This window comes from Lynx rufus, unplaced genomic scaffold (assembly GCF_022079265.1).
Source record: "Lynx rufus isolate CCGP_SWC_20201006 ecotype Redwood Valley unplaced genomic scaffold, mLynRuf1.p SCAF_13, whole genome shotgun sequence".
Taxonomy (NCBI): domain Eukaryota; kingdom Metazoa; phylum Chordata; class Mammalia; order Carnivora; family Felidae; genus Lynx; species Lynx rufus.
In genome coordinates, this window is record NW_025814827.1 from 19821327 (window position 1) to 19845548 (window position 24222).

At 34.6% G+C, this 24222-nt stretch overlaps 1 protein-coding gene across 1 annotated transcript in view; it reads left to right on the plus strand.

Annotated features, from left to right (window-relative positions):
- Nucleotides 1-24222, plus strand: part of RFX7 (regulatory factor X7) — a 136737-nt gene that overhangs the window by 69979 nt on the left and 42536 nt on the right. The window contains exons 4-5 of the mRNA XM_047075070.1: nucleotides 17944-18026; nucleotides 19843-19965. Of these exons, the coding sequence (XP_046931026.1) occupies nucleotides 17944-18026; nucleotides 19843-19965 (206 nt within the window). The remainder of the gene's footprint in view (nucleotides 1-17943; nucleotides 18027-19842; nucleotides 19966-24222) is intronic.

A 24222-nucleotide genomic window follows, 5' to 3' on the forward strand; every position in this document is an offset into this window, starting at 1 on the left:
TAAAATTAGGCATTCTAGAGTGGTGCAGTAACTCAACAATGCCACTGGAGTCCTAGGTGTTTTGTTTTTTTTGTTTTTTTGTTTTTTTGCCGTGTCATCTTTTGTTCCAGTCACATCATTGATGGCTGCTGCACTTATCTGCCTTTGTCCAAATGGTGAGGCAGGAAGGGAGGAAAGGCAAAAGAGCTTTCTTCTAGAGACGTTCTGTCTTTATTTTAGGATACTTTACTTCCCTTCTGAAAACCCACTTCAGAAACTTCAGACTCCAGAGTAATGTCATTTGGGTGCTCCTAGCTGTAAGGGAAACTAGAACATGGAGGATTTTTTTTTTTTCTAGCCTCTATATGAAAGGAAGACAAAGAAGAAAATGGAGAAAATGGTTAGCAATTTATGTATATATGTATATATATACTAGTTCAACCTATCTGCATTACCTTCTCATTTAAGAGCCCCTGCTTTCATGCACCCTATAAAACACTCTGTACTCCTCTTAAAGCTCTTACCACATAGTATGCTAATCACCAGATTAATTTGTTTTCTTCTCCAAAAATAAGCTTTTGGAAGTAAAGACTATTTCTTACGGTCTTTATATCCCTAGTGCTTAGCACAGTGTCTAGTACATGGAATATACTCAGTAAACATTTGCTGAATGATTATTCACAAACAATAATTATCAAAAAGAATGTATAATATGCATATAATATCCCCAAATAGAGTTTCTTTGTATTTGTTATTGTTTTTGTTGTTAGCGTTTATTGAGTATGTATTACCATGTGCCAGATGAGTACTTTACATGTTTTATCACTCTGTCTTCTTAATTTGCCTATGAGGTTAATCTTGTTTTCATCTTCATTTTATAGACAAGGAAGCTCAGACAGGTTAAGTAATTTATCCAAGGTCATAAAACTTGATAATTGGTAGAATTAGGTTTTTAATCTAGGTAATCTGACCCCAGAACCCAGGCTTTTAAAAACTGTGATACACTATATCATTTTTTAAAAATCTGAAACATGAGTTTATTTGTGAATTTTTTGAAATTCTGTTTCTTATTATAATCAAGAATTATTTCTCAAAATATTAATCAAGAATTATTTTTGAAAATAATTTTCCAACTTTAAATCTGAAATGAAAAAATTAAAATCTGATTTTATTATTTTACTGAATTTTAGTAGTCAGTAATTCTAAATGCAATTTAGTTTTTTGCATGCAGGTTGCTTGAATGCGTTTTAAAGAAATAACATTGTCTCTAAAACAAAATAGCTAAAATTATTCTAATTAATTAAATCAATTATAATTGCGAAGACTATACCACTATGAAATCTAGAAGAAGTGAAAAATTTTAAATTGTATCTATGCTAGTTTTAAAGCCTAGCATTTTGCCTGTTTATCAGTAAAGAAAAATGAAAATATTTGTAGTGGTATAATTGTGAATAAAATTTTTTTGTTAATGTTTTAATGCTTTTGCAATTAAAGCATTTGGTTTTTACTTAATTTTAATGATAGCCAATATATCTTAAACTAAATTTCTCATGAGTTATAACACTTTTAGATCTATAATGTCGTTATACATTTGTAAAGTTGATCCAGTTACATTTTTTTTTTAATGTTTATTCATTTTTTGAGAGAGAGAGTGCAAGGAGGGTAGGGGCAGAGAGAAAGAGGGAGACACAGAATTCAAAGCAGGCCCCAGGCTCCAAGCTTTCAGTACAAAGCCTGATGTGGGGCTCGAACCCACAAACTGCAAGATAATAACCTGAACTGAAGTTGGAGACTTAACCAACTGAGACACCCAGGCATCCCCCAGTTACAATTTTTATAACCAATTTAATATAGAGACTAAATCTTACCCTTGCCATACCTAGTACTGGAAGATTAGCTAGACCCCAGCAGAATTTGAAAGCTGCTCAGTCCATATTGCTTAGTCCTCTTGCCTTAGTTTAGTTAAATGAACTACCTGACAGGTGTAGGAAGGCCTGAAATGTGAGAGAAATAACCATGAGTGTAATTGGTATAGGAAAAGCCTGTTTTGGTTAGAGTCCATCACAGCGAGTTGGGGAATAACAGTTCACGTTTCCCAAAATATGGTCCTTGGAAGAATAGTCCCATAGAATGTTAAAATATTATGCAAAAAGTTTGAAAAGTCAAAAATGTTTCATGAACTTTGGATTAAAAAATATCTTAAAAGCTGTTAATATGGTGTTACATGTCATGAATCTTAAGTACTCAGTGTGTTCTATATGTTTTTCCCCTCATAAGACTTACCATGAAAATGGTTTTCTGGGCCACACTGTTTAGGAAGTGATTGGTAAAATCTGTAGAGCAAGTTTCCAGAATAGAGAGAGAGAAATTATTTCCCGTATGTTATCATTCGGAACTACCAGGATATTGAGAACTTCCTACTTACGTTACTGTGTTTTAGGTGTTTGCACCACCAGGAAGCAGTGTTTCCAGCAGTTCTAATGTTCAGGTTCCCTAAATGATTAGTCCTGCTTTGAAATTATTAGAACTAATAATGGTTAAGGGGGCGGGCAGGGGAAAGACTATATGTTTTGGTTCTTGTTAGGAAAGGCTAATGTAAATATTAAATAACATTCAGTTTGTCAGGAAATCAGTCGGAAGCACCAAGAAAAATATATGTCTCATGGATTAGGCAGTTCAACAGCAATCCTAGTAAGAATATAAATGTAAGATTAGACAACCTTTGCTTACCTTTTTTCTCATTAGTTGGAAAGATAAAGGCTTAAAACCAAGAATAAGGGAGGGTATTTTAAACCATTTGAGTCCATATTTGAAACCTCTCAGGAGGAGTATGCTGCCTGACTTCTAGGGCTCTCTAACGGACTAACTGACCAATATTGCAAAAGGACTCAAAACAAAAAACAAAACAAAACAAAAAAACTGTTTTACAGAACTGTGCTATAAATCCTGGGATAGGGTTTATTCATGTGAAAGTTGACCAAAAGAGGACTTTGTAGGATTATCTTTAAGAGGGAGAAGTGGTAAGTGACACAGAATTGCCTGAAGACTATTCCTTTTAGAGGGTTGGAGAAACCTGAAACTGGGTGACAAATGCCATCATTTAGACCATTCAAGTAGTGAGGCAGGTTCCCTCCAGAGGAGAGCTCTCAGGAGGGTCCTCTTGCAAGGGAGTACAATAGAAAACTTGAAAAAGTGAACTTGTGATGAATCTGTATTAAGTGTGTCCTAGGTTCTGAATATTGATTCATTAATCCTTTAAAGACTCTGTCTCCCACTCCCACTAGAATAGTGTTTGTCTTCCCTAAGGAAATGAACAAAAATTAAAAGACTAAACTATGTTTTAAAAAACTTTATCTCTTGGGACGCCTGGGTGGCTCAGGCAGTTGACTTCGGCTCAGGTCATGATCTTGCAGTTCATGAGTTTGAGCCCCACATTGGGCTCTGTGCTGACAGCTCAGAACCTGGAGCCTGCTTCCGATTCTGTGTCTCCCTCTCTCTCTCTCTCTGTCTCAAAAATAAATAAACATTAAATAAACATTGCACTCTGTCTTTCTCAAAAATAAATAAACATTAAAAAAATTAAAAAATAAAAAACTACCTTTTTAGTGAGCACCAAAGCCTCTGGTGAGCACCAAAGGTTGTTTTCAGGTAAAGCAACCAACTTTCTGGGCACATATGAGTTGTCCATTACAAAATCTAAAACCTAAAAATAGAATCACAAAAAAGGCACCAAATACCCCATCTGAAAAATCCTGTTTAGAATAGTAGTAAGTTCATTAGAACAGGCAAGGAGAAAGCCAAGCAAGAAGTCTGTCTGTGGGAAGTTTGTTCGTTTATCAGATATCAGAGATCCCTATGTGGAAGTTCAGCAGTACCTGGATCCTCACCAGGGTTGTATTTGGAGCACTGCAATAGAGGATATTTCCCTGGCTATTCTAGTATCATTTCATCTTGGCTTATAGCATCTTTTTAATATGGCTTTCTCTGAATCTAAGTACATTCCTGGATTTTAAAACATATGCTAACTCAGATATGGACTGGATGGTAATAACAAGCAGGTCTTTCCAGCAAATCAAGCTTCTTAGTGCTTATGGCCCTGGAAGGAATCAGCACTTAACCCTGTAGACCAGAGGAACTAATCTAGAGAACCACAGGCTAGATCTGTTCCACAGAGGTGTTTTGTTTGGCCCACGTTGACATTTTTTAAATTTCATATTGGTTACCACATTTCAAAATTGGGAGAGTTCACAGAAAAAAAATTGTGTGTTTGGTTTCTCTTGAAAACTCGGGGCACTAAGTCCTTACTTCCATATGACAACAGTTACTAGGCTTCGGTAGCAGTTACCCCTTTCTTTCAAACATGATCTGTACTCTCCAGTCTTCTCAATTCCCACCAGGCTTTTGTTCCTTAGCATAAATACATTTCTTCCCTATAGTCTGTTTTTAATCATTTGCGTTACCTGCCTGGCATTTGAATTTGTGACCTCTGTGTTAGATTCTTTTGGGGCAAGGTTCTTCTGAGAGTCATTATTTACAGGGTTGAGGGAGCCATAATGATATGTATGAGGACAGACAGAAGACAGCCTCTCTTTTTGTCTCTTAGTAATGTGGGCTCTCTTTACTGTCTGTTCTTGCAACATTACAACAGCTAGTCAATAGAAATCAAAAGTAGGGTAGAACAAAGAATTATGGTGGCTCTTTTGAGAGTCTTTCCCATTGGTTAGCCATTGTGCGAAACATTTTCATGTCTTATTTCCCACTGAAACTTTCCCTGACCACTCTACTTTAAATTGTATCCCTTTCCAAAACTTTTTCTTCATAGCATTTATCATAATCATGTAACATTTGTTTCATTTTTGAATTTCGTTGATTGTCAGGGTGCCTGGGTAGCTCAGTTGGTTAAGCATCCGACTCTTGATTTTGGCTCAGGCTGTGATCTTGTGGTCTTTGGGTTCGAGTCCTACTTTGGGCTCTGAGCTGTCAGATGCTTGGGTTGCTTTCTCTGCCTCTCTCTCTCTCTCTCTCTCTCTCTCCCTCTCTGCGTCTCTCAAAAATGAATAAACTTTAAAAATAAATAAATCAATTTTGTTGATTGTCTCTCCCTTTGTATTAAAATTTAAGGTCATGTCTAAAGCATAGTAAACACTCAGTGCTGGATGAATGAATGAAAATGTTCTCATTTAATTTTTAAACTTTTCAAGTCTATCCCATGGTTAATGTCTTTGGTTGGAAGCCAGTTATTTGAGTGTGCCTACTGCTGAAGTGAGTGGGCAGGAACTAAAAGATGTATGCAACATGAGAATGTAGTATATCTGCTCCTTGAGAACCAAACTAATGCTGTTAGAGTGGGACTAAGACAGACGGTACTCTGGTGGACATAATTTTCAATAACTTGCCCAAGGAACAATTTTTAAAGAAGAGGCATATGGGGGTGTCTGGGTGGCTCAGTTGGTTAAGCATCTGACTTCGGTTCAGGTCATGATCTCATGGTTCATGAGTTTGAGCTCCACATTGGGCTCTGTGCTGACAGCACAGAGCGTGAAGCCTGCTTTGGATTCTGTGTCTCCCTCCCTCTCTGCCCCTCTCCTGCTCATGCTCTCTCTGTCTCAAAAATAAATAAACATTTTAAAGAAGAAGAAGAAGAAGAAGAAGAAGAAGAAGAAGAAGAAGAAGAGGAGGTACTTGTCCTCTCCTGCCCTCCAGAGGTGTTTAATACGTCATTGAGGGGGCATGTATGAGGTCAATACAACTGGAAGGCTTCCTTCCTCCTTTCCCTCCTTTACAGGAGAAATCATGCTTTCTGACCCCACATCCTTTCTGTGATGAATGCTAAATGGTGAATGAATGCTAAATGGTGACTAAGGTCAATTTACTAACCCAGACTTGATTGAAACAAAAAACTTTGTTTGCAGTATCTAATTAAAATACATTGTAGCTTGAAAAAGGCTCATTGTTATGGGGTTTATCTTGGGATGTGACCCTAGGGTTACTGTTAGTAAGTAAAGACCTATTTCAGAATCTGACTTTTTCCTTTCAGTCACTTGGTAAAGAAATGGGTAACTTTCAAAAGAAAGCATTTTTGTGTAGAATTTACCGGGGCAGGGTAGAAGACTTAACAAAAGGGCCAGATTTAAATAGCTGGTTTTGTTTTTTGAGTATCATAAAGAAATAATCTGTACAAGGCCAAGCCATTTAGAGGATATTGAACCTTTTATTTTATTTTATTTTTTTACATTAATCATGAGTTACTTTATCCTCTCTTTGTACGGGAGGACAATATAGTCATAATGTGGTTTGTCTGGTTTTTTTTCCTCCTGTTAAGGACTCAAGTGGACCAAATTGCCAGTAAGGCCCAAATCATGAGTTCTAGTAATTCTTCTCTTTCATAATTGTTAAGAATGCCCTAACCATTGTCAGCTAGTTTTCAAATTCATTTTATTGTCACAAAGAAAAATAGGAAAGAATAACAGCTATCTCTCACCATTACCTGAAAGAAACACAATTTAGTACTATCTCTATATTCATAACAATGGCATAACACAACAAAAGCATAGTCTCATAGCAAACAAATGAATTGTTATAGGATTCTAGTTTTTCTGTCTTTGCATTTTCAGTCATTTCAAACTTGCAGAAAAGTAAACTAAGGAAAAAAAAAAGGAAAGTTTATTAGAAACAGAGATAGCAATTACAGAACTGAATTTTCATCTCTATGGCCTACACTTTTGCTGAAGCTGTAGCTTTAAAATCTTGAAGAATCAACTAGAAATCAATTTTAGAACATAATAGCTGAGCTCTTGGGGACCATTCTTTCTTCCCATGCTGAAAAAATTAAAAACAAAGTGACTAGAAAGACCTAAACTTTATCCTTCTTGTTAGTGCCACCCCTCCAACCCCAACCATTGGTAGAACCCTGGGGTCTTTTTGTAAGGGATGCAGAAATGTTGATAATAACCTTTGCCTCACCTAAGTGATCCAGAGAAGTACTAAATGATCATCCCATGTTGATCACTTGTTTGTAGAATTTAACTGTGGGTACTAGTGCCCTCCTCTGAGTCCTGTATCGAAGGGACCCAAATCTATCAATTTACATGCCCTCTGCCTGTTTGAACCCTAGGACCTACTATATGAATATTTTAGCAATATGCCCTTGTCTCAGATTTTGTTTAATCTTTGGTCATCTGGGCACTTATGTAGCCATGACACTTGCTACCATGTTACTCATTATTTCAGTTTCAGAGTTGCAGCTTCCTTCTTTATTATTAAGCCCTTAAAACACACACATACAAAAACCAGTATATTTTAAAGTACATTCGTTAAAATGACCACTGTTAGATACAGTTAGATATTTGGATGTCCTTGGCAATGTCTTTAACTTTTTTTTTTTCATGATTTAATCTGTTTCCAATTTTATGTGCAGAACTTTCCTAACCTATGACACAGTATCTACTCAGAAATACCTTACTTACCCACTTGGAGTGTGAATTTTCCGGTGCTTACCTTGCAGCCCTTCAGGGCTTCTTGATGTGGGAAGTTCTCTAGGTTTGATTGTAGTTGAGGCAAGCTGAAGGGGGTTTTTTGTTCATTAGTTTGTTTTCAGATGGCCATGGATTCTTTAATTCACCCAGCAGAATTAGAAGAAAGTAAGAAATTTTGGGTTTCGCTGGAGTTTGCTTGTCAGCCTTGCTTTACTTTTTCTAAGCTGTCCCTTAGTAATTGATGTCTTTCAAATGAACTCAGGTCACATTCCTTATCTCAGAGCAGAATATTTTGAACAGAAATTTAAACCATTTTCATTTTATATCTAAATCAGTAAATTTACAAATAGAGTAAATTCTCACAATAATACAAATATAATAAAAATTACTCTTCCCATTTGATTTATATTTTCTAGGACTGAGAATAGAAAAATAATTTCATCTTACATTGTTTGTAGCAGGTAGCTCAAAAGAAGATCGCATCCCGTCCCCATGCCCACTATGGTTCTATCATAGCAAGTTAGGAAACTGAAAATTAAGAATTCTAAGAAACAAGGATTGAAAAATAAGAGTCCTCATACCTTGACCTTTTTCTCTGTCTTCCTTATTCAATCCTGTGGGAGGACAGCTTTCACAACTGCTCGGGCCTGAGAGAATATAATATCAGGTATGTGATTGTTTCCATCAATTAAAAAAAGCTATAAAAAAAGCTTCTACTTTCCCCCTTTTAGTCCTTCTGTCAGTGATGCTGGTGAAGAGGACTTTTAGTTCTGTGCTCTTGAATTAGTGTCACCTGAGGGGAAGAAATTGGATTTTTTTTTTTTTACATTTTGTTTTGTTTTTTGCTTTTTTGTTCAAAAAATTAAAGGCAAATTCGAGCATGATTATCCTATCAGTGTATATATTTTCCCTCCATACATGATTAACTGAAGAAACAGTCAAGCTGGAGAATTTAGGTTTCTGGATTTTAAGCTGACTGTGCTAAATATAAATTGAAATTGAAACTTTTTAAAAAGACCTTTTTCTGATACCAGTTTGAAAAGTAAAGATTAAAGAATAATTATGGACATGATACCCTGGTTGGTCATCTTCCACCAGAACTCAGTCATTGTCAACCTAGCCAGTTCTTTGAAGGGTATTTATACATCTCAATGGAAGAATTTCTTCTTCTGGAAATAAAGATGGTCCTCAGATGTCATTTCACCATCAAGGATCTACCTGAAAACTTCTCAATTAAGCCTTTAATTGTTATGCTCTTTTAAGCATCAGCCCTTTCCCAGTTCTATGACCTTATTAAAACAAAACAAAACTCTGAATAACACCTGAGAGGGAAGTCTCATAACAAGAAACACATCACTATAGAGAATTGATTTCAAACCGGAGAAATTCCTTTTTTTTTAACATGAAATTGTAGAGCAAACCTGATTCAAGATGCTCCCTAAAAACAGGAGCAGATCTCTCCATTCAGACTACCTTGTAACTATATCCATGATAGTAAATACTGGGAACATATTTCTTTTCCATCTGCTGAAAGGGCTTCAAGTTCTGGTAATCAGACGTTTGAAATTCTACCTGGGTCTCAGTAATCCATCCTGTATGTATTGGTAGTTTAGAGGCAGATGTCCTGAGCATATAAGGAGAAACACTAAAAATAAACTCAGTTTTTGAATTATAGAATATTTTTTCAAGTCTTTTTAATTACAGGAGACAAGTGGAACGTTACACATTTTGTTCCAAGTCCAACCTAGGAAAAGCTTTTATTTCTGACCTATTCTGCTTAAATTGATTCCTCTCTGTCTAGTACTAGCACAGTGGTTGTCAGAAGTAATTTCTAATTTCTATTTCATCTTGATGGCTTAGGAAGGAATAGTATCAACTCTCTTCTGCATTTACCCAACAGAAAGTCAGCACTGGCAGAACGTGATCTTTAATAACTTATGGGCAAATGTGTCGCTTACATATAAAATCTAGGAGCCTTGCTCTTACAATGTACCTCCTAAGTTAGTGGAGGTCACCAAGCTAAATAATTCCTAAATTTCTTAAGATATCTTGCTTTTTGAGATAAAAGATTATGTACTTTTTGATAGAATTTGAATAATAAACTCTTCCAGCAAAACCTTTTAAGCAATTAAATTAATTCAGAATAATATTTGTATAATAATAATAATAATAATATCTATTATAAATATATTTTATAAACTGCTTTTAATCCTTACAAAAATTTTATGAGCATTTTATACAGATTACTCAGCTTGAACAGCTTGCCTAATATCACAAAGCTAATGAGTGCAAATCTGGAATTTGGCTCTAAGCCTTCTAATTCTATATTCTACACCTTACTACTCTATCTCACTGCTTTAGATAAATTGAACTTGAAGGGTCAGTCTATCAAGCTCAAGTAGCAGCTGCTGCTTTCATTTATAACATATAATATAGGTCATATTCATATTATTTATCAATAGGAAATGTGCCTCTTAAACTCAGATTTATAAAAGCTCTATCAAAGATGCTTTATTACTATATTAATCAGCTACTGGATGATATTTTTATATGAACAGTCTCTGTGACACAAGTTCAAGAACAATCAGTGAATCATACGTTTTGCTATATTACTCTTAAAGATAAATTGTTTTTTTTCTAAATTAAATTCCACCTCAGAAAAAGGTGTTTTTACGTGCTAAAAGTAAAAATTGCATCCCTTTTTAAACTTGTGAATAGACAAGAATCCCATAGTAGATGGAGCATGAAAAATAAGGGAATTGGTGAATTATTCAATAAATTATACTGAACATTTAGCTATCCTTGTGGGAAAATTGTAATTAGAACCGTACTTTATATGAGAAAAATAAATCCCGGGGGAATTAAAGACTTAACTGTGAAAAACAAAACTTTAAAAAGAAAATGAGGGATATCTTTATGACATTGGGACAGGGAAGGATCTTAAGACACAAAAAGCACAGGTTATCAATGAAAAGATTGATATATTTGACTTCCTGGAAATTAAAAACTTCTCTGCATCAAAGACTCGAAAAACAAAATGAAAAGACAAGCTACAACTAGGAAAATGTAATAGCAGCACTTATAGCCAATGGCGGATTAGTACATGGACTATGACAAATATCCTCATTTTTAAATGTTCTTCAACTGTGGTTCTTTGGATAAGATACTGTAACTAGCAGTATCAGCATCACTGAACTGAATGTATTAGGAATCAGGATTCTCTGGCCCCCACTCAAAACCTACTGAATCAGAAACTCTGGAGTTTTTAACAGGCTCTCCAGGTGGTTCTGATGCATGCTAAAATTTGATAGCAATTATATTAGAGTAAACTCAAATGATAAAAAAATATGAAAAGATCCTCAGTCTCACCTTCAATCAGAAAATGTAAGACAGTGAAATACTTTTTCATACCCATAAGAGTGGCTAACATTTAAATCTTAAGCTTTAACAGGGATATAGAAAAATTGTAGCTTTGGTGCTGAAAATATAAATTGGCACAACAGTTTTGGGGGAGCAATTTGGAAATGCCCAATAAAGTTGAAGATATGCACCCTTTATGGCCAGGTATTTCTACTTTTAAGTATGTACCATAGAAAAAGCTCTTACACAAAGATACAGCAGTCACAAATAAAGGATTTTTATTGTAGCACTATTTGAAATAGTGAAACTTTATGATAACTGTCTGCCAGTAAAGAAATGAACATATTGGTTTTTTTTTTTTATCCATGTAGTTGCTGTATAATCTGTTTAAAAGTGAAAGAATTTTGTAGCAAATGTGGCAAAAAGTTAGTGTCTTTTAAATATGACTAGTGATGCATATGTACCTGCTTCCTGTATGTTGTTTGAAATACTTTATAATTTTAAATTTAAAAAAAAAAACTAAATGGGATATTAAAGTATTAGAAGGATTCCCATCTGGCTCTGTCTTATCTTTCAGGATTCTGCTTCAAAAGGTGATTGACTTTGGGCAAACCAGAATCTTCAATCTAGTTGAGGGGGAAGGTGTAACTAGACACTGAAAATCATTTTTTGAATAGTAAATGCAAAAAAGCAGTAAGTGCAAATTAATTGGGTATAAATTCTTGAATAATTGCTGTGGCCCAAAGTAGAGGGACAAAGGCATATATTACAGGATCATGTGTCCAAAATTATTAGAGTTGAATTTTTAACTAGTTTTTTGTTTGTTTTTGTTTGTTTGTTTTTAGAAATAAAAGTTAAGTGGAAGAGGGGCGCCTGGGTGGCGCAGTCGGTTAAGCGTCCGACTTCAGCCAGGTCACGATCTCACGGTCCGTGGGTTCGAGCCCCGCGTCGGGCTCTGGGCTGATGGCTCAGAGCCTGGAGCCTGTTTCCGATTCTGTGTCTCCCTCTCTCTCTGCCCCTCCCCCGTTCATGCTCTGTCTCTCTCTGTCCCAAAAATAAATAAACGTTGAAAAAAAAATTAAAAAAAAAAAAAAGTTAAGTGGAAGAGAACATGAAGGCTGTATCTTCTAAAGTGGTGCTTCTCAACCTTTTTTTTTTTTTTTAGCTTATATCCCATTTTGATAAATATAAATATCTTATATCCATGATTAATTTAATTTGAAATTTCACAATAAGTTAAATGCCATTTTAAAAATGATTGAGTAAAAGATTTTGCGATTACAGAAAGGAATCCTTTCCCCCTCCTCACATTTTTATCTACATATAGAAAAGGGATCTTCAGTTCTTTCAAAAGTGCTAGAAGGAAAAGTCTAACTTTCTGTATTACTCAAGATGGGCTAGTCTGTGCTGCCATAACAAAGTATGTCTGAAATACCAGTGGCATAACTGCAAAAATTTACTTTCATTCACATTATATGTACAGCACAAATCATTGGAGGTCCTTGCTCCACGTGGTCCCTTGGGAACCCACATTGAGACACTGCATCTTACAGTTTCACCAGTGAAATACATGGCTTCCAAGGTTCACAAAGGGAAGAAAAGAACAGAGTTGACACATTGATTCTTAATTATGTCAGCTGAGAAATGAAATAATCATTTCTGCTCGGTTCACGGCTGCAAAGGAAGCTGAGAAGTGTAGGTGAGCAAGTGGAATGTTTGATGAGCACTGTCTCTATCCCTTGTTCTCTTTACCACTTTACTTGCACCTCATAGAAGGAATTAGATAGCTCCATGCTACTAGTTCCTGGTGTGAATGAATATTCTTTATCAGCCAAAGCTTCAGAAGGGAAGGGGATTGAATGTAGGACTTGAATACCAAACTCCACCTTGAACCTCCAAAAGTAACTTGATTTTGTATATCTTACATTTATACCTATTTTCCCCCTCTGGATCACATGATATCAAACTGAATGCTGAATCTGATTGTTTGCTACAGGCTCTTCTGTTCAGGATGTGAAAGATCAAAGCACTAACTAGGTCATGTGCAAAATTAAGTTTAAAGTGGTTTCCTGGAAGGTTTTTGACATCTAAATCAAACTTTAGTTCAAAGATTTCCTTTTGTATGTCTTCATACAAAGATTGAAATGTGTGAGAGAGAGGTCCTCATAAGCTTTTAGAAGAAACCTTCAATCACAATAGTAGGAAATTATCACCATGGTTCATTCAACCAACTAGATAATATTTGAGGTAAACTTGAAATCATTTTCAATAATTTTGCTTTGAGACTTAACTTCTTCAATTAAAGAAAATGAAAACTTTAAAGCCTATGGAATAAGGATGTTGATGTTTGTTATTTGAAGTTTAAAGTCAAGTATTCAGATATATCTGTCAAATATGTCAAGCTCTTGCAAATTGTAATTTTTTTTATTGCCCTAAAATACACAGCACAAAAAATTTACATGTAGTGATACTTAGTTTTTAAGTTGGAGAGAGGGGGGAGAGAAAGAGAGAGAGAGAGAGAGAGCGCTCGTGCATGCGCAGGAGGGGCAGAGAGAGACACAGAGAGAATCCCAAGTAGGCTCTGTGCTATCAGCATGGAGTCTGACGTGGGGCTCGACCCCATGAACCGTGAGATCATGACCTGAGCTGAAATCAAGAGTCGGACACTTAACCAACTGAGCCACTCAGGTGCCCCTGTGATACTTACTTAGTATATTCACAATATTGCATAACCACCACCTCTATCTAGTTCCAAAACATTTTCATCACCCCAAAAGGAAACCCATGAAGCAATCAGTTCTCTTACTCCCCCGGTTGCCACTAATCTTTCTCTGTGGAATTGCGTATTCTAGATATTTCATAGAGGTACAATCATATGTGGCCTTTTGTGTCTGGCTTCTTTCACTTAGCATAATGTGTTCAGGGTTCATCCATGTTGCAGCATGTATCAGTACTTCATTCTTTTTCCGGCTAAATTTTAAAATTACAGCTTTTAAAAGTTTCGGCAGTTGGTCTTTTTTCTAATGTTCTAAAAATGGAGCAACTTTGTTCTTCATTTCATAAATCCAGCCAAACGTACTTCTTTTTGACAACCAACAAATCTCAACGTGGGACAGAAAAACATGTTTCTTGACATTTAAATCTTCACAAAGCATAGCAAATAATCTGATGTTTAACATATTTGCAACGTATTTTTGCCTTGATTATCAAGCAAGGCTAAGTCTTCTATACCACTAGTCATTGTTTTGGAAGCCAATGATTATCTTTAAGTGACACATTATCTCTGAAGCCAAAAATTTTCATGGTGAACTCAGCCTTGCTAGACCTCAATGCCATCACTACACACTTGAGTCATTTGTTCCCGTCTGCTTCACAAAATTTTGATATCAGGTTTAGCAAATTCTCCATATTTTTTCTTCTATGTGTTGAGTCCCACATAATAGATGAAATAGGAATCAGTAGTTAACTTTTCATTGTTTTAAAGGCAAAAAAACCCAAAATAGGACAGTGAGGTTGATCTTTTTCAAAAATATTTTTCTGACTTCTGTCTTTAAATCCCTTCTTTGGCACTTTCTCCTAATTTGGATTATGTTCTGAATTCCTTCTGGAATTTCTCCTCTTTTCTGGAATTTCTTCTCTTTTTTCCTCTAGTATATGTTAAATTTGCAAATTATAGAATCCAAGGTTTCTCAAGCTCTATGAAGTTTTTTTATTCTTAGTCATCAAAAATGATATTTTTTCCTTTTCTTATTGAGGTATAATTAATGTGACATGATATTAGATTCAGGTGTACAATATAATGAGTCCTCATTTGTATATATTGCAAAATAAGTAAGCCCAGTTGACACACAGTAAGTCCATTTGACATTCATCACCATACGTAGCTACAAAAAAATATTTTTTGGTAAGAACTTTCAAGATCCACTCACTAAGCTATGTTCAAATATGTGATACAGATGGGTATTGAGGAGGGCACCTTTTGGGATGAGCACTGGGTGTTGTATGGAAACCAATTTGTCAATAAATTTCATATATAAAAAAAAAAACAAATATGTGATACAGTAGTATTTTTTAAAGATTTTATTTATAAGTAATCTCTACACCCAGTGTGGGGCTTGAACTCACAACCTGATATCAGGAGTCACACACTCTACTGACTGAGCCAGCCAGGCACCCCTATAATACATTAGTATTAATTTTTGTCACCATTCTGCACATTGCATCCCCATGACTTTCTCATTTTATGACTCGAAGTGTGTTCCTTTTGACTCCCTTCACCCATTTTGCCCATGCCCTGCCACCTGCCTCAGGCTATTACCAATCTATCTCTATCCATGAGCTTGGGTTTTTTTTGGTTTTATTTGTTTATTGTTCAGATTTCACATATAAATGAGATCATATGTTATATACCTTTTTCTGTCTGACTTATTTCACTTAGTATAATGCCTTCAAGGTCCATCCATGTTATCATAAACTTATGGCAAGATTTCATTATTTTTTATGGCTGAATAGTATTCTGTTTTATACACACACATATACTGCATTTTCTTTATCCAAAAATGATGATTTGCACTACATTTTCTCAGGCTTTGTACATAATAAGGTTTTTTGGTAACATAATCTACGTTGGATTTAATATGATAAGGATTGTTGTGATTAACTGGGTGATGTTAATAATACTCAACAGAAAGTATTTTAGGAACTATTTTTAAGTTTATTTATTTTGAGAGAGAGGGAAAGACAGAATTCCAAACAGGCTCCATGCTGTCAGTGCAAAGCCTGATGCAGGGCTCGAGCTCACTAACCATGAGAGATCATGACCTGAGCCAAAATCAAGATGCTCAACTGGGTGAGCCAGCAAGGTGCCCCTAGTTTTGTACGTTTTTAGTAATGACAAATCTTTGTAAGTTCCTTAAGGACAAGGACTGTTGCATTGTTCATATGTGTATGAACATAGGTTCATACATAGGTTCACTGTAAGTTTGTAATTACTGTAAATCATTTGTGAAACATGGCAGAAAATAAAATTGATGAATGAGTAAATGAATCCTCCTTTATTGTTAAAAGATAGACAACTGAAGACTTAGACTAATGTAGGGGCAGAGAAAATAAAGAGACTTGGAAGAATGTGTGGGAAAGACTTAAGAGGACTAAATGAAGGATTAAAGTGGAGACCATGACAAGGAATAAAATTAAGCATGCTCCAAAACTGAATTCTGGGGATCTGGAGAAAAGAAAGTGTTAAGTAACAGTTGGGAAGAAAATGTCTATTTGTGTTTTGGTTTTTCCTTTGTTGAGAGGAGAGTTATACATGGTATTGTGGATAAATATATTAGGTATTAGAGTGAGAGCTAATTGCAAAAATTCCCATAAAACAGTAGAATGAAAAATACGTAGATTTTTGTGGATGAATTCTAGGATTAAACTGTTTTATAGATAAATCCTGGTGAGACTAAGAATAGGCTAAGTTATATCATTTTAAACTTTTTTAAAATTGGATATGTGTTTAAGCTGTGCTTTATTAGGTAAGAATAAATTCTGTTACCAGGAGTACCAATTATTTGTCCACATTTTCAATTGCAATGGACTTCTTTTAGGCTACCACAATTTCACTGTATTATTTTTGTAACAGAGTTTGTGGCACATTTAAAGCTACTTTTGGCAAACTGAGCTGCGAAAGAAAGTTCTACAGTCCTCTGTATAGCAGAAATTATTTTAAAGTGTAGGTTTAGAGACAAAATGATGTAGTTGCAGAATAGCTACAGCTTATCTTACAGGTAGGTTCTCCAAATAGCAGCCATGGTTGTAGCTCTGTGAATAATTAAATCTGCATTGTGTGGAAAGGTTTGTTGGTAGTACTTCAGTATTTTAAACTTCATTTCTGCCCCTGTATGAGAGTATCATCATCAGTCACATGTTGTAGGTTTTTGAGAATTAGAAAAGGATCATAGAAGTCCTGTCATCTGTCTCACAGATGTAAGGAAAATTTGCCAGAGCACTGAAGTTTCATAGCCAGTTAAATGGTTAAGTTAAGACTAACGAATGAATATTCTTTTGACTTCTAGTCTCGACCTTTCCTCTAATACTATTTTGTCTAAGCATTGATTTTATTTATACCTAGAATATAAGAATTAATAGGAAATTACCATTTTCTTTTAGTAACTTTTTATGTGAGATATATTTATCAAACAACTTCTCTGTTATTTTACTGATAAGAAAAAAGCCTTTATTTTTTCTTTGGCAGGTGACTCATCTAGTTTAAATTTAAACAGTCAATATGTTTTTAATTGTTATTATTTTTATTGAAGTATAGTTGACTCACAATGTTGCATTTGTTTCAGGCGTACAATATAGTGATTTGACAAGTCTATATGTTACACTATGCTCACAAGTGTAGCTACCATCTGTCACCATACAATACTATTAAAATGCCACTGACTATATTCCCTATGCTATACCTTTCGTCCCTGTGGTTTATTAATTCCATAACTGGAAGCCTGTACTTCCAGTCCCCTTCACCCGTTTTGCTCATCCCCCTACCTCCTCCCTTCTAGCAGCCACCAGTTTGTTCTCGGTATTTATGGGTCTGTTTCTGCTCATTTTTGCTTGTTTTATTTTTTAGATTCCACATATGAGTGAAATCACATGGTATTTATCTTTCTCTGGCTTATTTCACTTAGCTTAACACCTTCTAGTGCCATCCATGTTGTCACAAATGGCAAGATCTCATTCTTTTTTATAGCTGAGTAATATTCGTGTCTGTGTGTGTGTGTGTGTGTATACACACACACACACACACACCCCTCATCTTTTTTGTCCATTCATCTGTCACTGGACACTTAGGTTGCTTCTGTATCTTGGCTATTATAGATAATGCTGCAGTAACCATAGGTGTTCATCCTTTTGAATTTATGGTTTCATTTTCTTTGGGTAAATATCCAGTAGTGGAATTACTTACTAGATCATATGGGATTTCTACTTTTAAGTTTTTAAGAAACATCTATATTGTTTTCCACAATGGCTGTACCAATTTACATTCCTACCAGTAGTACACAGGTATTAGTAAATTTTGTTGAGGGATAAACAAGTGTTTTTAAAATGATATTTCTTTTTAATCTTTTGTAACCAGAAAGAAGTTGAGAACTTTACAGACCTGGAGAAACTCTACCTCTACCTTCAGCTGCCTTCTGGTCTCAGCAATGGAGAGAAAAGGTATATCTCTTGTTTTTTGCCTTAATTATAGTGTTTGTAGGACATCCCTAAGAACTGTGCGGGGAGTGTGTGTTGTGGTTGTTATTGTTGTGTGCTATTTCTAAAACCATCAGGAAACAGAATGGCAAAACAGGAGATCTTTTTTTTTAGTCTTTGATCATATTTGGGTAAGTGTTTACCTATAGTTTTTTCTGATTCATTTGTGTACCCTAGTAAATGCTCTGAAATACAATTTGGGTTTTATTTTTTAAACAGATCAATATATTTATGCAGTGTGAGGGATTGTGAAAATTGAACAGAAAAGCAGAAAATAAACAGTTAAGTATTGTAAAGAATGATGTTGCAGGAGTTTTTTGTAGTTACTGCCAGGTAAACAGAGCACAGTATAAAAGAAAAAAAAGTGAAATTACATATATGGAACATGAATTTATTTTAAACAGAAGATATTTTAAGTGTGTTTTGGGATATTATTGTATTTTCATTATTAAAAATATTTAATAGGGGCACCTGGATAGCTCAGTCAGTTAAGCATCTGACTCTTTTTTTTTTTTTTTTTTTCAACGTTTATTTATTTTTTGGGACAGAGAGAGACAGAGCATGAACGGGGGAGGGGCAGAGAGAGAGGGAGACACAGAATCGGAAACATGCTCCAGGCTCTGAGCCATCAGCCCAGAGCCCGACGCGGGGCTCGAACTCACGGACCGCAAGATCGTGACCTGGCTGAAGTCGGACGCTTAACCGACTGCGCCACCCAGGCGCCCCAAGCATCTGACTCTTGATCACAGCTTAGGTCTTGATCTCAGGTCCTGCATTAAGCCTACATTAAAAAAAAAAAATTAATAGTTTCATCCAGAAAATAGAGAAGTTGTTGGTTCATGCATTCTATTCTTAGGTTTATTTACCCTTTTAAGTATTTCTCAAAGTGCATTTCTTTCATGTAAGTTGTACTTAAATTTCTATTACTTTAAAATTGTGTATAAAAAGAAATGGCATGAAAATTCTGTTGCTTTTACCTCTTCTCCCTGAAACCAAATTTCATAACCATTTGAATCATCTTTTTTGTCCTAGAAACTTCTTTAGTATCTTCTTTGGAATTAAATAATTATTACAGGTAGCTGGGATGAATGTCAGAATCAATAGAGGAACTTCCCTCATGCTATCTTGGGTGTCCCTTTTATGGATTTAGTTTATAAATGATGCTGCCCTACAGTAAAAACTGAGGATGTTTAATGGAAGTAATGGCCTGGGGAGGGGGCCAGTTAGAGAAGGACTGTAGAGGGAGATTTGTCCTCTCTGGATCTCTCTGGTATGAATTGCATTCTGGAGCATAGAGTGCTTAATAAGATTTCAGAATAGTTACTTGAAAATGCCAAGCAAATAGAAAATAATTGTTTCCATAACTTATTTTAAAAGTTTGATGATTTGGTAAGTTAGGTAAATGTATAGGCAAGTAAGTGAGCAAATATCCACTTAATCTGTGTAATTTTCACAGAAACAAATACTTTATGTTGTCAGCGCTCCATCACCTATGCCACTCTAGAGACCATGCATGGGAAGGGATGGTACAGGGATGGAACAGCAATAACTTCAGTCAGTCACTAGCTGTAGAAAATGGCTCACAACCACAGGTGGACAATTTGTATATAGATAATGGGGCATTTACTATATGGCCTGAATTTGGTTTGGTCATTTGTATTTACACGTATTTACAATTGTATTTACATGCAATTCTTTAGTGGAGCTTATAGGCTGTCTCAAAAATTATCAACGAATTGCTGTCTGGTTCAGCTAAAACATGTCTTTGTTTTATGGTTAGTGATCAGAATGCCGTGTCATCTAGTCGGGCACAGCAAATGCATGCCTTTTCTTGGATTCGGAATACCCTAGAAGAACATCCTGAGACTTCATTGCCCAAACAGGAAGTCTATGATGAGTACAAGTAAGTATCATGTGTACACATTAGGCATGCTGATGTGTTAAAGAGCTTAAGCACTATACTTGGGTACAGTGATTTGTTTTATTCTTGGTGAATATCACTCTGGTATATGGGATTTTAACTTAGATACTTCTAAGATTCTTCCTATCTCTAAGCTTCTCTGGTAGCATATATCATAAAGGACAGGATTATTGAATAAAAGGATTCTTTTAGAGTTCTTCTGGATGATAGAAGGGATGTAGGAGGGTAGCATAATAATAGTAAAAGATTGCTAAATAAGAGCGTCTCTGTAGAGTTCTTAAGGGTGACAGAAAGGGTCTGCCTAGGTCTAGGACAGTGGAAGGCAATAAATAAGTCAACGTATAAGAGAAAATTAAAACATGTTTTTTATTAAAACTTTTTAAGGGCCTTTTTCATGTGTTCGAAACTTAACCAATGTTTCTCTGTACCAATCAAAAAAAAAAAAAAGATAAGTTTCTGGAATATTGTGAATTACTTATTCATGAATGAGGGAGTTCAGTGACTTGTACATATTAGATGCTCGAATAATGTCGATTGTACAGATAATTTATTTAAATACAGGAAACAAAAGTATAGACTAATGGACCTTTCTGGTTAAAAAAATTTAATAGTTGCCAAGTCTAGTTTTGTTTAACATTTTTTATAATTGATACTGAAAATGGAATTTATTCTGGCAGAGTAAATAAAAACAACATTCTCTGGGTATTTAAATGTCAAACCACCAACGATTCATGTGTTGTACTTCTACAGTTTGAAAGAAAAGTGTCAAATGCTGTTGTTAACCAGTGTAAAATGATGCAAAGGGACTACACTACCACACTTACTATACTTTCTAGAAAGGAAACTTATCTTCATTCAAAATTCTGATTCCTTAACCTTAAGGAACATAGAGCCAGAGAAAGTCTGGAGAAAAATGTCTGAAATAATCAAGGGAACAAAGTTAAACTGAAGAGTTTTAGATTTTTTCTCTTTAAGAAAAGCTTAGATTTTTTTTCTTTTTAAGAAAAGCTAAGAGTACATGTGACCCAAGTCTGTAAAGTTCATTCTCTTAGCTTATAACAACCTGTCAAATACCTGCTATGTGCCAGAACCTGTATTAAGTTCTGAAGATATAATGAATAAGATATAGTCCCTTCCACTGGTGAAAATTCTGTTATGTATTTATAGTAAGTGTTAATTTTTCACTAAATCCAGATAATTATAACAGAAATAACCCTATAAAACTATAAGGAAGCAAATATTAACTTATTAAAAGGTTGTTAATACCAGCAAATATGATATGCTGAAGAAATTCTGGACTGAGGATCAACGGAATAGATCTGTCATTAAATTTGTGACCTGGAAAGGTGTTTTCACCACTCTTTTTGTCAGATGTGTTATCTATAAAATGAGGCAGTTGAAAGAGTATGAGGTCTCTTACAGCTCTAAAATTCTAGAAGTTGTCTGAAGTGGGGAATGTTGAGGGACTAGTTCTCCAAAGATGTCTTCCTAGTTTCCCAAAAGGCAAATTGAACCAATTAATGTATGACATTTTCATAATGAATTAATAAGAGAACTTGAGAGTTCATATATTTTTTGAAATGATATCTTTCCACTGTACAACCCTTTCCACCGTTGTTAGAGACAGCACCCTAACTTTGTGGAAGTATGACTCTGGCCCATTAAGTATTCCTTATGTTCCTAATGGTTTCCTGCCTTTGGCAAAGAACAGTTATATTTTCTATTAAATTATTTTCTGAGGTTCCCACAAACCCTCAATTGTTTTCATTATGAAAAGTTACAGGTTAAAAAAGTTAACAGGTTTTGCCTAAACAAAAGAGAAATAAGACATTCCATCATTTTGTGGGAGCAGTGGGCACTTCAATTTTGAACAATTAATTTGCAGTTATAATAGAGAGCAGCAAAAATAAAAGGAAGGACCTCAGAGAGTTGAAAAAAGAAGTAGTAATAGGTAAGAGAAATTTCTAATAATAATGTGACTAGTTCTGTTCATGGAATGTGAAAGAATTGTGCTAATGATTATGCCTCTCTTTATAATTAGTATGTAGTACTATACCTAAGTCTGGGTATTTTAGTTCAAAAATCATTTTGCTAAGAATATATTTTATTTACTGTTGTGTTCCCCACAGTATTTCCACACAGTAGATACTAATTTAATATTAAGAGCGATTAGAATGGACTCTGTTCCCTAACATTGATGATAAAGTTTCAGAGTTATAAAAGACTTCGTTAAGTGTTTTAGTACAGTCCTGTCCTCACTGTGTAGATGAAAACATGGAAACCCAGAGAAGTTAGGTGACTCTCCCAGTGTCACAAAACTAGTTAGGAGACATATAGGGCTAGAACTCCGATTCCATGAGTGTTTCATAATGGGTGAAAAGGCAAACTTGTTAAATTTGAGTGATATACTGTGTGGGTAGAGAAGGTTGGTCAAGTAGTTAGAAATAAAGTTGGCTAGGACTTTCACTTAGTGTGAATAAATAAGTTGCTCAAAATATGAATTAGTACACATGCATACAAATAATACAGTAACATGTATTAGCACAACATGGGCTAAGAAGAAAGTATGTTTCTGTGTCCACAGTATCACAGCATATGGGAGCTCCAAATTATTCTCTCATATGATTGTGCCTTGCCTAAAAGCATAAGTTGCCATATGGGTTTAAGTAACTTGAGAGAGATGCAAAATGTAGGACTACAGACAGGCAAGAAGTATATCAAAGTATTAGGAAATAGCTTACTAAAGAAAGCAAAATGTAGTATAACTACATTTTTTTTTAAAGTACAAGAGTTTTAAATCACGGAAGAGATAATACTCTTCTCAGTAAACACTTTTAAAGAAATTTTGTCCTTTCCTAATGTCCTTTTTAGACTAGTCATCTTCCTGTTTGGAGTACATTGATGAGGTTTCCTACATAAAAACTTAACATAGAATGACCAGACTTAAATTGATTATATTTTAAATATTCACTGAAAATATATTATGAATGTGAAATATACTTTTATCTTAAGCTATTCCATTGCATATAGACCCTTGTAGAATTCATTGCAGTGATGTTCAGATGTAATTTTTGTGAAATTAATCCCTTTATTGTCATTAAAATCAAAATCCCTTTGAGAGAAAAAATGGAAATAAAATCTAAGACAGCATTGAATGACTTCTTTTAACTGTATTTTCATGTAACATTAAGAAACTAATAGAACCAGAAAGCTTTAAGGGGCTTTCACCATGCAAAGACAGTTTAATTTACAAATGATTGTGAATTTTTGTATTTGTTGAAACTTTTGAATTCTGATAATCTCATGTGTTTATGAAAATGATCATTCATGTGTTTATTTTTATATTATTTTTGAATTACAAAAGTAATATATATTTGTCATTACAGTTTTGGGAAAGAGTTATAAATGTATATTAAAAAAATAATCTAGTACCAATAAACCTCACTACATAAAAATAACCACCTTGGTTTATTTCCTTTTTTTTTTTTTCTAATGCATTCTTTTTGTGTATATGTTCTTGTTTTGTTTAACCAAATTTGGCCCCATTGTTTACACAATTACTGAAGGGGAAACAGTGACAACACTGCAGTGAATATTCTGGATGATATAATTTAGTGTAGATTATCAGAATTGGGATTGCTGGTTTATGGACCTTTATATATTAAGGATATTTACTAATAAAATGTAAATATCTTTTCAAGATTGCTGTTTATTATTTAATTTTAGTTCATTTTTTTGTAAGTAGCCTGAGATAGCTACTTCCTTTGCAGCTTGTAGCATTGTTTTTATGCTTAGAAAGAACTTCCATGTATTTTTCCTAGACTTTTTTTAAAGATATTTCTTATTTCACTTTTCATATATGATCCTTTAGTCCATCTGGTATTTATTTTGGTAAATGCCATTAGATAAAGCACTGGTTTTAATTTTTTTTCTAAATGTTCAATTACTGCTGCCTTATTTATTGAATAATTTTTCTTAACACAGTAATCTGTAATATAACTTACAGGGCTTTATCTTACTAAAACCCTTTGGACTCAGTTTTCTTCCTTTATATTTTCTGTTCTTATTCCAGTACCATACCATTTTTAATATTTTAGCTATTGACTGTTTAAGAAACTGGTAGGACCAGACTCTCCTTACTATCTCTGTTTTTAAAAATTTTCCTTGGTTTTATTTTCAGACCAATTAATATATTTCATATAAAGTTTGGAATCACTTTTCTAACTTTAAAAAAAGGAA